The 15,105-nt window shown below is 45.1% G+C and overlaps 1 protein-coding gene across 3 annotated transcripts in view; it reads left to right on the top strand.

Moving 5' to 3' along the window:
* The window catches only part of gek (serine/threonine-protein kinase gek), a 320,768-nt gene that overhangs the window by 274,912 nt on the left and 30,751 nt on the right, over positions 1-15,105 (top strand). For all 3 annotated transcript variants that reach the window (XM_075700310.1, XM_075700309.1, XM_075700311.1), the window contains 3 exons: positions 2,222-2,302; positions 9,585-9,682; positions 13,447-13,712. In XM_075700310.1, coding sequence (XP_075556425.1) covers positions 2,222-2,302; positions 9,585-9,682; positions 13,447-13,712 — 445 coding nt within the window. The remainder of the gene's footprint in view (positions 1-2,221; positions 2,303-9,584; positions 9,683-13,446; positions 13,713-15,105) is intronic.

A 15,105-nucleotide genomic window follows, 5' to 3' on the forward strand; every position in this document is an offset into this window, starting at 1 on the left:
ATTAACCGCACACTAGTGGAATGTTTCGATGGAACGGTTGAAGCATAAACTCAGGCTGATCAAGGAACTTAAGCGTAGATGTACGTGAGCTGCCTGAACGGGCTCCACGGTCCAGCACCCGCTGGCGCAGAGCTTAACCAGCCAAAGAAAGAGCTAATATTGCTCTAACCAAGTGTAAAACATTTTAAACATTTACAAAAACAACGTGTTAACGATTACACTCCTGCGAAAAATTTACACCAGCAGCCAAGATTACATTTTGTTACTGCTACTGTATGTGGTTGAGCTCTATGCCACCAGGTGGCTGCACCGTGCAGACCATTCACATTTGCGCTTCTGTTCATCCCCTGAAACCACACGCAAGGGGACACGGCCAGGCCCTGTCCCCTTGCACTTGCGTTTACCCTAATACCGGACTCGCGAAACGCTATTGCGTTACTAATCTTCCGGTGTAAAGTGACGGCCGCAATCGCACAAATCCTGGCGCCGATCGGATAGCGGCAGTCCGATGCGCTGCAGCCAGTCCGCTTGTCTACTGGCTTGCAGAGGGACACGATGTCGCAGCTTGACATACGTTTGCAGCCCACAACGCAAAAAAGTCGAATCATAGCGCTCGCAAAAAGACAGACCGACACTGACGGCGGAGCTCTCGTCAGACAGAGCACGTTGTAACACAAGCAGACGCCACTTGCTGTGTGCCGGAAGTGCTTAAGTGTACTGAATAATTGTTTTTGTGCATCCCCTTTATGTTACTTTCTTATTATAAAAGCAAATTAACTAACATTTCAACTATTACGAACATCATTTGTTTACCATAAAGTTGGAAAAATTATCAATCACGTGCCCTGGTCAGCCAATTGGATAGCTCGCCCCACTGACGTCATATGGGTGATTTGAGTCATATGGGTAGGGGCAGCTTAAAATTTCGTCGCGCAATGAGCTGCGATTGGTAGCGATGTGCATATTTAAAACCTTATAATAAATTACATGCTTTACACAAAGCACTTAGATGCGTCAATTAATGATCAGAAGGACCTACTCTTACGACTTAGCACGTTTGTAGAAAATCGTCAAAATCGTTTCAGGGTCCCTTTAATTATACACGCGCGCACCTGCCATCTCCTGTCATAGTACGAGCTCCAATATGCCTAATAAGTGTACTGGCAAGCATTCAGAGCTTTTTCGGGTGGTGCCTGTGGTAATTTGAGCCCTTAAGGGCAGTAAAAGACGTGCATTCATTTTTTTCGAGCTGTCTGATTTTTCAGACGTTCTCGCGGCCCCTAGGGAGTCCGAGAAATCAAACGTTGACTGTACAACTAACCAAGACGATGCTTCAAATGGTCCGTGGGGTGAACGCTTGGCGGAAGGAGGACGAGAACAGAAAGGACCTAGCCATTGAGGAATGAATGAGAAAGGAAGCATGCCATCGCTTCTTTAAAGGAGTTTGAGCTCACAAAAAAAAAAAAAAGTGTTAGCTGCCGTCGATATGCAGATGTCCCTCATCCAAACCAATATAAGCTCATTAAAGCAGTGATATGAAACACTGAGGCCTTCTGTGCGGCCTGAGAGTATGTTAGGACAGTTGAGGTTGACTTAACAGCTGTTGAGAGAGAGAATTTCACTTGCGCCAAACTTCAGGCCCCATACGAATGAGCTTGCTATCAATTGGTAAAAATAGCTCATATTTGAAAATATTTGCTTCTGTATGCATTTCCTTTTTATTTGTATTTGAGAATGTTCGACTCAATTTGCAGTGGGTTTTACTTTTTTTCGAAGGTATTTTATTTGCTGTGCATTTCACTGACCCCTCCTTTCTGTTTTCTTCTTGATCAAAATAAACACTACTACTTATTATTAAAACTGGATTTTTTTATTTTTGATGCTTACTGGAGAGTGACAGCACGTCAGCCCATCTTGACATCAAATAAAGTTCTGTTTCTTCTTCTTCTGTGTCACTCAGGGAATTTTACAAAGCCACTCAAGGAAAGCCTGGAAAACTCGGGGGAATTTGGAAATGTCAACTTGGTAGACACCCTAAATTTGCCTTAGCTGAATGAGAAGCTCTCAGGTTCGCAATGATTACACACTTTTCCGTAGGAATGCTGAAGTCGTTAACAATCCCATGACCCCAGTATTTTGTCTTTGCCTAGTACGCCAAATGTCACACCCTTTAATTGATGCTATGCATAAATCATGCCATCCGCATTTTCTATGTCACCAGAGCTGGGAGTGTTCGTGAACGGCCAAGGGAAGAAGACCCGCGACAAGGAGGTCATGTTCTCTGCTGTGCCCCTGTCAGTCAGTGAGTCGCTCATTGCCTGTCATTCTTTTCAACTCCCTTGTTAGCGTTTCTGAGTATGTTGAGCTGCCCAGCGAGGTTTACTTCGATAGAACCATACAGAAAAGTCACCATTGTTGTTGATGTCAACACAAAACTGCCGGCTGGCCTCTCCCATAAGCAGTGTAATCAAAGGCATGGGTGAACGGATGCAGATGTACCAGCGCACGACTTGTGTCCTCAGAAAGGTTGTAATGCAGCAGAGAAATTAAGAATGACAGAATGGAGTGTGATGCTTAATCATACATTCTGCGTGTTGAATTGCAGTTGTGCTGCTCGTGGACTACTCACATTGGTGCCAATAACCATTGAGCTAGAGTCATATGCAATGATACATCTTAAGTACACATAATCAGTAGAGCGCAAGGCCTTGAGTAAACTGGCAGTGCGCTCAGTATATTAAGATTATAAGGAGTTAGTTGGCAACATTAGTAATACCCATGTCACAAAGGCATGCACAAACTCCTTTAGGATAAGAGGACCTCAAAGAAGTTCTGGTTGTGCCACATGGCCAATAACAAGTTATTAAAAGAAGCCGCCAGAGGTGCATTCAGCAGTGTTTGGTTTTTGAACTAGTACAATAACGCAACTTCTGATTACGCTTGTAGCTATTATAAACGCTCCTTCCGTAAAACGCAAGTTAATCAATATATTTGAAGTGCAAAACATACAGCTCATTAAATTAAATGTGTGCTTGCTAAACATAGCAGTGCTGACAGCAACGCTAGCCACCTTGTACTTATCTGTGTGTTTCATTGCAGCCTGGTGAGTAGGGTCTGTGTTCTGTGACCCGAAGTGCTGCAAATTCTACTCAAAACGCAACTTTTTGTGCATGATGACCTCATGAGCTTTTATTTTATTTTGTGTACTGTGCCGATGTCTGTCATGAGTGACCGCACTGACCACTGCACAACTAGCACGACAAAGGCTTCATTTACATGAACCTGATGAGAGCGGATGGAGTAAAAAATCAAGCTGACTGTGCTCGACGTGACTGAATTTACATGAACACATCTCTGATGAGTAAACAACAATGGCACACAGCGTCGAGCTGAGACATCAACGCATTCGAACTGCACTTCCGTTTCTCGATGCCGTCTTCGTGGGTCTTATCACTGCAATGAGGTTGCACTGCAAAATGCTTGTCTTGGCCTTGTCGTGACACTATTCCTGCTGCTGGTGCCTAAATCGCGACGCTACAGTGGTCCAGCGCAAGTCTCAGCACTGGCGGGCCCGACCCGTCCATGTTTACACGGACACTGCAGTCGGGTTGGGCTGGGTAAAACTACCCCATGCAGTTGGGCTGACTGAGCCCGATACAATGCTTGTTCAGCCCAACTTGCAAGCGAACTCGACCAGCGTATTCCAGGCCTACAAGCCGACTAAACCCCCTTCTGTCGGGTTCAAGTAAATGCCCTGAAAGAGGAGAAAAACATGGTGTCAAGCAGCCTAGGTCGAGAGCATTGGGCAGCAGTAAAAATAACTGTTGTTGAATTATGCTTGCACTTTTATTTAATTCAATAGAAATGTTCTAAACACGCGCAACATTAATTTTAATCATTAAGTCCCCAGTTTTACAACAACCAGTATGGGTACGAGAGTACTCCCTTCAGCCGCCGAGGGAGATCGCTGATCTCCCTTTACCAAAAGCTCTATTAAACTCCCTTAGCAGAAGGGCAGCTATTGACACCGAGTGCATCTCCCTCTATATAAAGACGATGGAGTTGTCCGAAAGAACTGTCCACGATGTCAGTGGACAGTCGTTTAATCATAGGATGCCATAACCTTATTGCATTGCAGTTGCTCCTTTTGCAGTTTGTGTATTTGCAGTCCATATTGCTCTCTGCTTAATTAGAAGCTTTGTGTCAGCCTTTCAGGGTATGCACAGTAGTGAACAGAACGCCTAATCAGGCTGCATGGAATTGCATCAGAAGAAGAATCCATTATACAAGGAGACACTGAAAGAAATGAAAAATATATTTTGTCTTCCTTGTCCATTGTGTTCCACGCAAGCTGTGACCAATGAACTCACTCAACAGTGTGTCTTGACCTTGCCATTACTCGAGTAGCAATAAGTGTCGTAGTGTGAATTCAGACCTCATCAACTACCATGAAAACCTGCGTATAATACGAATCCGCATATACACTAGTACGAGGCAAAATTTTTGGGACGCTGAATGGAAAAGAAAGAAGTTTTATCCACATATAATACAAGTTAGGAAAACTTAAGGAAAACATTTATTTAAATTGCACTCCGCACTTCAATCGCTATCTTCCTCAGCTGCGCTCTCTTCGTATAGTTCCTTGTCCGACATATCTTCCCAGAGATATTCGTCCTCTGTGCCATTGAGCGTGTTCAAGATGCCGCACTTCTTGAATGCACGAGGCACAAGGTCCTCTGGTATGCTGGCCCATGCATCCACAATCCACTTGCATAGCGTGGCTGGCGAAGCCTGCTTCAGTCGCCTGGACGGCATCACTGCAGGCTTACCTGAGTGCATCAAATCTGCGTAACACCGCTTGACCGCATCCACGAACGGCTTGTTCATGCAAACATCTAAAGGCTGCAGCTGAGACATCATCCCACCCGGGATAGCGACGAGTTCAGTGCTGGATTCACACAACGTCTTCACTGAGTTGGCCAAATGGCAGCGAAATGCGTCCAGCATGAGGATGGACAGGAACGACAACACTGCGCTGGGCCGCCTACACCAGACAGACTTTATTCAGTCGAGCACAAGATTCTCGTTCATCCAGCCTTTCTCATGGCACCTCACGACCACATTTTTTGGCAGCTCCTCACCTTTACGAACTGCCTTGCGCTTGAAGACGACATAGGGCAGTAGCTTGCATTTATCTGCCATGCACAACAACATGATGGCAACTCGCATTTTCTCGTTGCCAGTGGACCAGACATAAACTTGTTTAGAGCCCTTTTTGTGCACGGTGAGGGGCGATGGCATGTCCAGATAAACCAGTGTTTGGTCAGCATTGCCGATTTGCCCTAGCTGGAAGTTCTTGGACTTGCGCAACGAAATAATGTGGTGCTGAAAAGCCACAAGCAGAACGATTCGGGCAGTTTTTGCGAAATGCCCCATTCTTCGAGCCGCGAAAGCTTCTTCACGTTCCACTGCACGCGAAAAGGGCTTCCTTCTGTCGACACCACACGCAGATGCTTCCCTCGTTGACGCCAAACTGCCTCCCGGCCGCACTGTTGCCACTGTCCTGTGCAGCTAAAATAACCTTTCTCTTGAAAGCAGCCGAGTACTGTTTTCGTGGTCCGTACATCTTGGTCCTTCAATGTGGAATAAAAAAGATGTACTTCGTGAAGCGTGGTTTGCATGTGTGCTGCCAACGTGCGCACTCAACAATAAAGAAACAATGCTGTAGTCACACAGCAATAACGCAACCAAGCCGTAGCCACGCAGCAATAAGGAAGCCAAGCTGTAGCCACGCAGCAATAACGAAGTCAAGCCATAGCCACGCAGCAATAACGAAACCAAAACTTCTAGCCCAAATTTCTGACTGAAATTTTTGTTCAGATTCGCATATAGTAAGAGGCAAAAATTTGGGGTGCTAATAATAGGGAAAAAAACTTGTATTATGCGTGACTTTTTACGGTAATACCACTGCTGTTAAGGAATCTGCATTTTGTACTTCCTTTGATTTTACTGCAGAGGCATACCCTTTCATGTCGGTCTTCACTGTGCACCTATTAAAAGCAGTATGGCAGCCTCTCCTCTCAGAACTTTTCAGGGAAACCGTTGTTTGCATTGATGCCATTGTTGTACCAGCTAATGCAATATGTCAGGAGACGATTTTCAATATTCTTTCTGTAGTTTCGAAAACCTTGAGTACAGTCGACTCCCGATAATTCGAAGCCGCTTAATTGGAATTTTCGGTTAATTAGAAGTGAAGTGCTGGTCCCGTCAGTTTTGCATGTAATCCTATAGAAAAAATCGCTCGATAATTCGAAGTCCTCATCTAGTAATATTGTTTAATTGGAAGTTAATTTTCAGCCGGGATCCTCGAGGTGACCGTCATTCTTTGGTAGAATGTCCAATTTTTCAAGTGTTGCAACAGTTCCGTGCTCCGCGTTGGTGTCATCGCCACCGCAGCCGCCCGCAACGCCATCCTTCTTGGAGCGGCGCGATTATTCATTGCTACGGCTGCCGTGGCCTCCGCGATCAACTCCGGCGGGAGGCGAAGCGGCTCCCTCCGGAGGCCACGCGTGGCTGCCGCGCGCGTGGCCGGAGCTGATCGCGGATGCCACGCGGGTGCCATAGGTAAACGCAGCGCTGCATACTGGCAGTGGAGAGATTGTGCGAGATTAGTCTTTCAGCGTGCGCAGCGTATGTCGAGGTGTGTCTTAGTCGAGCGCCTTTGTGCGGGTAGCTCGTAGGCTAGGTTGTTCCACGAGTGATTCGGAATTGACTGTACCTAGTCGCGCAGTTTAGAGCCATGGCAAACCGTGGCTCTTATCGCACGCTCGACCTGGCAATGAAAGTCGAGGTTTCGAAGGAAGTTGAGAAGGGAGGTGCCGCCAAACAAGACATAGCGTGGAAGTACGGGATCAAGCCGAACACGCTCTCTAACTACATCAAGAACAAGTGCACAATAATGGATGCATTTGAGAACAAGTCTCGAATGCATCCGGAAGCGAATGCGCACCGGCGCTTATCCAGAGTTGGAGAAGGCTCTGCTGGTTTGGATTAGGGAGGCCAGGGGCAACAAACTTCCTCTCAGCGGAGACATTGTTGCGATGAAAGCCCGAACGCTTGCAGCAATGTTGGGTATCGAGGACTTCGTTTCGTCAGATGGATGGCTGACGCGCTTTAAAGATCGCCATGACCTGGTTTTTAAGAGCGTGTGTGGTGAAAAGGCGTCCTTTAACCAGGAAACATGCGCCACGTGGAAGGACGGAAAGCTGGGTGAATATCTCGCCGAATACAGACCGGAAGACATCTTCAATGCAGATGAGACTGCACTCTTCTATCGGCTTCTACCAGAGAAGACCCTGACAGTCAAGGACGACGACTGTGCTGGGGGCAAATGCAACAAGGAGAGAGTGTCGGTGCTGATCGCGGCAAACATGACTGGCACGGAACGATGTCGGTTACTTGTGATCGGGAAAGCCGCGAAGCCGAGATGTTTTAAAGGCGTCAAGACGCTGCTTGTGGACTATGAGGCGAACAAAAAAGCGTGGATGACGGCCGAAATCTTCAAGAGCTGGATAAGCAAATTGGACCGCAAGTTTGCTGCTTCGAACCGTAAGGTGTTGTTACTTGTCGATCACTGCAGTGCTCACGTGAATGTGCCAGCCTTGAGTGCAATACGCCTCGCATTTTTGCCTGCAAACACAACGGCTGTTTTGCAGCCAATGGACCAAGGCATCATCAAGAATGTTAAAGTCCTGTACAGGCGGCACCTCCTCGAGCGCATGATTTTGTGTATGGATAGCTCCACAAAGTACGAGGTGAGCCTGCTTAGTGCCATCCACATGTTGGCGCGAGCATGGGATCGTGTGAAGCAAGAAACAATCGCAAACTGCTTCAGGGCTTGCGGTTTTGTGGCAGCTTCTTCAGAGGATGCCTCTGAAATTTCAGCGGAGGAAGCGTCAACAAGCGAGCTTGACGGCACTGATTTTGGTGACGCTCTCGGGGACGTCAATTTTGAAGATCACGTCGCCGTAGACAAGGCGGTCGAAACGTGCGGTGCGCTGACGGATAGCGAAATTGTAGAGATTATTCGGCCCCAGGAAGCGACCCAGGAAAGCGACGATGACGTTGAAGGCGAGCCGCAACCTAAGGCTGCCGATGTAGCTGCGGGCCTTGCTCTTGCGGAGCACTTCTTTGCCGCTGAAGGTAACGCGGAAGACGCGTTCCACCACATCTACAGCCTGCAGAACTTGCTTTCAGCAGCGCGATTCGGCAAGAAGAAGCAAAGCAAGATGACTGACTATATTTCTTATAGAAAATACTCGATTTCCCCACAAATAAAGTGCGGTTTTTGGGGTTTTGTGCTTATTTGGAAGTTCGTTTAATTCGAAGTCTTTTGCGGCCCCCGTGAACTTCGTATTAACGGGGGTCGACTGTATATGTTTTATAATCATCAAGAGCCTAGAAACATCACTGCAAACATCCTATATATTAATCAGATGTAGCCATATATATAAAATACTGTAGACAGTGCCTTATCCTATGTATATATGTGCATTGGTTTCAGCAATGTTATATCTGTCAAACGTCAAATAAATTGCAGCCAGTCTGTCCACTTCAGTGAAACTTTTTTAGTTGCAATTGTTTTCCTCTTCAGAGCAAAATATGTGATTCATCTGGCCTTTTGGCATTGAATATGAGGAAAGAGACTTGAAAGAAAAACAACAAATGCATCATTTTTTTTTTTCATATCCATGTTACATTTTCAGCACCAAAAAATGAAACAAATGACAAATCTCACTATGATTAACACTCACTTTTTGAGAGGAATTTGCATCTACTTTGAACTTGGAACTCTTTCTGTTGTTGCAGACAGGTCTTTCATCGTGTTGTGAAATTATGTCACTGCCAAGTTGGCTCATTTCTATGTTCATTTGTACACGCATTCCCAATAGTTTATGCATTGCTCATCAAAAAACCAAATTTCATTGTTGCCTGACAGTGAAGACCATAATTGAAAAACTTACGCCTAGGTTGTGCGGATACTCGCAGAGTTCATGTATCAATGTCAGGCTTCGTGTTCGGGAAGAAAGTCACATTTTTTAGGCACCACATTCTGAAACACTTTGCATGTATACATGTAGCTTAAGCAAAGTACTTTTGCATAAACGACACTTTTCTTTTTCTTTGTTGCGGCATTTTGATTAAAGGATAGAGTCACTGACTAAGCAAAATAATAATAATAATAATAACCTTTGATGTTCTGGGTTTCATACAGAACATTTGTTCATATGGAACAGCTAACGTGAGTTCCATACAACTTCTGGTTCCAACAAATTGGGGTTGTGCCCCAAATGGTCAGCTCTTGTTTTTTTTTTTTTCCTTTTTTGATTGGCGGGTGACCGAACTTTTAACACATGCTTTTAACTGGCCAGATGGTTTTTCGTGTAATGTTTGATGTCATACACTTCATTCTAAAGTCATTGAGTGTGTATGCATTGCATATTTGGTGCATTTGTTTCTTTTTCTTATCGTCACAGCTCTGAAACATGCTGCAGCCTGAAACTGATCTGTAAACGCATGTGCAGGTTATTTTGACTCGTACCTCTGTGTATACATGGAATCCCACGTGGATGTGTTCGAGGTGACATCTGGGGACTGGGTGCAAACAATGAACCTCAAAAAGGCAAGTCGTACCACATTCCCACTCCCACATCATGTTTTTTTCTTTCATTTTACAAGCAGAGCAAATGTTTCTTCAGTGGAATATGTCATGAAAAGAAAATTACCATCCACCCGAATGTAGCATGAAGCTGCAATGGAAACCCATATCGCTTTCTCAGAAAGAAGGCTTTGCAGTTGAAGAAAAATTCATCCTGGTCCGGGATTCAAACCCAAGAACAACGCCTTTCTGAGACGGTTGCTCTACCATCTGAGCTAACCAGGAGGCTAACAGATCGCAGTGCAAGGCAAATTGATTGACAACTAAAAATACAGGGAGACTGAGTATGGCAAATCAGTTCTGCAAAATCCCACAACGTGGAGAAAGGTTCATGAAAGGAAAAATTATCATACCCTCAAATGTTAGACCTTATCATGGTTAGACCTGTCATATTTATATGCATGAAACCGACCAGCGATAACTAACTCCTGCTTAGCATGCATTCTGATATGTGCATTCGTTGTATTTCCATCATTCTATAAGATTACTGCTCCGGTTAGGTGTGTTGAAGCTGCGAGGGTGTTCTTGGCAGGACTACTTATATGGCATTTCAGAGACATTAGTTCAAAGATGATTGCAAGGTGCATAAAGAGCACTTCTGCCTGCCGTACTAACATCCATATGTTCATGTTTATTCATGGTGGCATGACTGATGCACTAAGATTAAAGAGGAAAAGAACTGGGACTTCAGACGGGACAAGACGAAGGAGTGGCCAGGATGAGCGGTATAGGTTAGGTTAGTTTAGGTTACGTTCGTCACGTCCACTCCTTCGTCATGTCTCGTCTGACGTCGCGGTTCTTTTCCTCTTTAATCATGTCGGACCAACTGGCCCAAAGTTGATGCACTAGAAATACAGTCAAAGGCCAATTATTCTGACGCCAATAATTAGGGCATGCTTGAATATTCAGAAAGCTCGGTGGAACTGCCACTAGCCCCATAAACTTACTGTATAAGGACGACCAATATTTTGGGCTCCTTACAGCACATTGTCATATAATTCGAACTCCACGTTCACAACTTTCTACTAATATGGCCACCGAGTCAAGCAGAGATAGCGATGTCTTCGTTTTGAGACTTTGCTGGCATGGTCGTCGGCCATGTCACTGGCGCTCCGTGAAACTGAAACTAGCGAAACCGAGTCACTGATGAGAATTTGGCGCATGCATTGACTATGCCTTCAGCTGTCTGTAACGACAGAATGACAATGGCTGAGATAAGGGCCACGATTTTGTGGCGATTATTTTTGCTTCATCCTATGTCACTCTTATCATGTGTTCATTGCTGGCTGATCCCATTGATAACATGTGCAGAGCGTTGCTCTGACCACTGATGAAGCGTGAGAAGGAATAGCATAAAATCATTGCTAGAAAATCACGGCCACGAAATGTCTATGCCAAGGGTGATAGCTTGCAGCTTGTTACCACATCCGTCAGCAGCGCCTTTTCGTCACAGCCGCACTTCCCGTGCCACTAGGCCTACTCAACGATGCTTCATCAGGCATCTACGAGTGTATGTGAGCGCGGCAACATGCTTTGACATACTTGGGCCTCATTTTTGGACAATCACTTTTGATAGATGCATTCATTTGCTTAATATTTTGCTTGACCATCACCGGACACATCAACGGGTGGCAGCGTTTTTGCACTGTGCCGAGAATGATGGGGCCCACTGATGTGTCTTATGCCAGTCATGCGAAAAATAGCATGTTTGACACTGTGGCAAGAATGCTGTCGCTTCTAGACGCTGCGTCTTTCCTATGGTTACGTGAGATTGATGGTAGCTTTGAAAGCAACAGTCCGAGAACCTGTTTTGGCCACTTGTTGAATAAAGTCAATTATTTTTTTGTGAATACAGTATTCTGAGGTTGGACTCCTGTGCCAGTTATGCCATTTTGGTACAAACTCAAATTCCTGTGCCACGATGCGCCAGAACGGTCTTGGCATGTGTGCTTCGACGGTGGCCACAAACAGCGAGCAAGCTCTTTCTATGAAAAAGAGTGCAGTCATTCACATTCCGCACGATGGCGCCTCCCACACAGTTTCTTGTAATTTTCGCGCTTATAACACTGGACTTTTAAGTGCTTCCAGCAAGTGGCCGGTGCGCACACGGCCACTCCCATCTGTTGTTGCTGCTGTTGAAACGGCCGTATTTTACAGTGTTATTAGAATACAGTTGAGCGGGACAGGCGGTGCGGCACTCCCTCGCTGAGGCACAAAACAACAAAAGTAGGCTGAGGGCGCTGCGAACAAATTCAATATTCAGTAGGCACGCGCTGTGGCGGGTTCAGCGGCGGGTGTCTCTGTCTCCAGGGCCGGTATAATGTAAAACTATTCCAATCTTTTTTTATGCCCATATGGGTGAGGCCTGAGCGATTTTGACCTATCACGAAGTGCTAATGGTGGATTTGGAATAAAAACAGATTAGAATAGTTTTACGTTATACGGTTCAACATAAAACTATTCTAATCTGTTCTTAACGCTCTGGTATAACTTATACCAGAAAGTTAAGCATTAGGTGCTTTGGAACCGCTTTGATCTGTTATGCAAAAATGGCTTTAAAGAAGAGTTGTTGTTTCTCCCGAAAGGTGAAGCGTCGATTACGATAGCAAATTAGTAGGAAGTAGGAAGTAAGGATAGTAGTTTCATCAATCGTATAATCCTGTCATCATTCACTTACTAAATAAATTGGCAAGCATGGTGCGACGCGTGCACAAGCAAACCTGAACACATCTCACTACATCACCATGTGCACTCGCTGTCAAAATGCTGGAGTGAGAAAGTGCGGCAGCAGCAGCGGGCAATTAGACTTTTATGCTGCCTCTTGCTTTAACATGAACTAAGTGGTGAAAACACAGTGCACAAAAGGCTATCGGCATTCGGTGCACTCTGTCCTCCCCATTTCAGATCGCTTTCAAGATGGGGGCCGTGCCATACGCAACAGCTGCTGGAGTAGAACGTCCCCCCACCTCCTCATTTCCAAGCACTTCACCTACACTCTCAGGACGTAAAAGAAAAATGTATTGATAAAAAATGTCTTAGGCTATACTTAAAAATGTCACATTCACTATTGCAGAATGCATGTTTTTGGGATTGCTAACACTAATTAAAAAATCTACAGGCACTATTACCCAAATTTGTAGCATTAGACACCTTTATATCAGAGTGATCTGCTTCAAAATTCAGCTTAAGACGTTGCTTAAGACAGTTGCAGTACAGCGCTCATGTTTGTTTATCCTGTTTCATCATGGTTTCAAAGTGCGCTGCCATATTCCATTATTCCACCGAAATTCAGATTGGCCTGTTGTATACTACTTCAAAATGAAATTTTATCTGCTCCAAATTGCTGCAAAATGCAATTTTATTGCTCCAAAATATTGCTCCAAATTGTCTTTACGCAGTCCCACCCCTAGGTATTTCGAACTCCTGATTATTTGGACGTTTTGGCAAGCCCCATTGAGTCCAAATTATTGGTCAGTGATTGTATTGTGCTGTTGTCTTAGTCCCGCTAAACGCATCAAGTACACTGAAACGCAACAAGCATGGAGTGTGGGATGCTAACTGATGTGATCATTTGCTTAGTACTCTTTAATTGTTCATCGCTGTGTATTGAATCATCTCAACACATGAATATCTCATCTACAGTGGTACGACTTCATAGCCTGTGTGCAGCCTTGAAATGTATTTCATGGGCCATTAATGTAATACCATATTTTTTTTTTAATTTTCAGACAAAGCCTTTGTGCCGTGATGGGCAGGTGTGCTTCACTCTTGTCACCGAAGCGCCTCATGTGATCTACATGCACCCAATCCATAGGAGAGAGCATGCGATTCGCATCTGTGGGCCCACAGAATTGGGGTCCCATCGTCCCGTAATGACTGGAGGCATGTCACATGTGGCACCCTCTCTACGAGGATCCACCTCCTCCATGGCCGCAGCACTCGTGACACGAGCCAGGCGGAGGTTTTCAGTACGTGAAGCCGAGAAACAAAAGGGGTAAGCACTGCTCCTTTACTACAAAACAATGGTAGATACAGTACTGAGAAAGCAATGAAGTATGTGCGAAGATCGGGCCGATTAGCTGCCAATAGGCATGCAGATCGTGCAGGATATGTGGCGACGGATGCCGCTTCAACAATCATCAATCTAACCTGTACGCGTGGTCGCGGGACTGATCACTGATGAGCCGCCTGTACAAACATATTAGTGGCAGCTATTCCGTGATAGCTTGCAGCCCGTTACCACATCGGTCAGCAGCGATTTTTCGTCACAGCCGCACTTCCCGTGCCACTAGGCCTACTCAACGATGCTTCATCAGGCATCTACGATTAAAGTAACGGTTTGGTGCTGAAGCGACGCAGGTCTATTTGTAGCAGCTGCACAACACTCCAAAAGTTGTCAAACTGCCTCACAGATGAAAGCGCGTGTATGGCATGGTAACAATGTGGCTCACAGCTGCAGTCTTTGTGACACACCATATGGAGTCCCCTCGTTCCCCTCGTTCCTTTTGTTGCTTTAAACAACTCGTCACACGACAAGCTTTGGGTTTCCATAGCTGGTGTGAAAGTGTCGTGACCGGCTGCATGCATTTCTGCAGGCAGCGGATATAAATGTGGGAGGAGGGAGGTGGTGAGTGAAAATCGCAGGTTGCAAATCACACCGAAGCTGACAATGAAATGGTGTGGACAGCACCTGCTCTTTATTGTCAGCGCCGGTTAAGAAGGGAGTGGTCATCGAGTCGCTTGACACGCAGTCTTGCATTTTTCATCAAGATTGGACTTACGATCACCCACCTGCCGTAAAGTTCTGTATTTTGAAGAAAAACTAGAAAGGAAAGCTTTCTATGCAATAAATTAAAGATACCTACAAAACACAGGTCCACTAGTAAGCTGAGAACCTGATTGGTACTCAATACAACAAAACGCCACCTATAAATTAGTTTCCGAGAAAAAAAAGCACTTGATTCTATTGAAAAGAAATTCTAGCGATAAAAAGAAATATTTTCGAAACCTTCATATACTAAAACTGAGCTGTATAATAAATTCTGGTATACTAATTTGGTGTTCCCTTTACGAGGAGTAGAGCATACTGTATACATCTTGAGATCTTCATGTACCCAAGTCACTGATAGCTTACCACATTGTTGTTACGCAATGCTAGGAGAATCCCAGGCATGTGCAGCACTGTATCCTCTAGCCCAAATTTGTAAGCATTGAATTTTGCATGAATTTTGATTTCTGGCTGTTGCTGCACTGCATGCGAGATGGCTTGACTGCTTCACACACTTCACAGTCTGGAAGGCACGAATAGCAGCCTATCTTCTTTATGCGCAAATTGATGCTATGAGAAATAAAGTTTTCTCAAATCAATGCATTTTGTAATTGTTGGC

This window comes from Dermacentor variabilis, chromosome 7 (assembly GCF_050947875.1).
Source record: "Dermacentor variabilis isolate Ectoservices chromosome 7, ASM5094787v1, whole genome shotgun sequence".
Classification (NCBI taxonomy): domain Eukaryota; kingdom Metazoa; phylum Arthropoda; class Arachnida; order Ixodida; family Ixodidae; genus Dermacentor; species Dermacentor variabilis.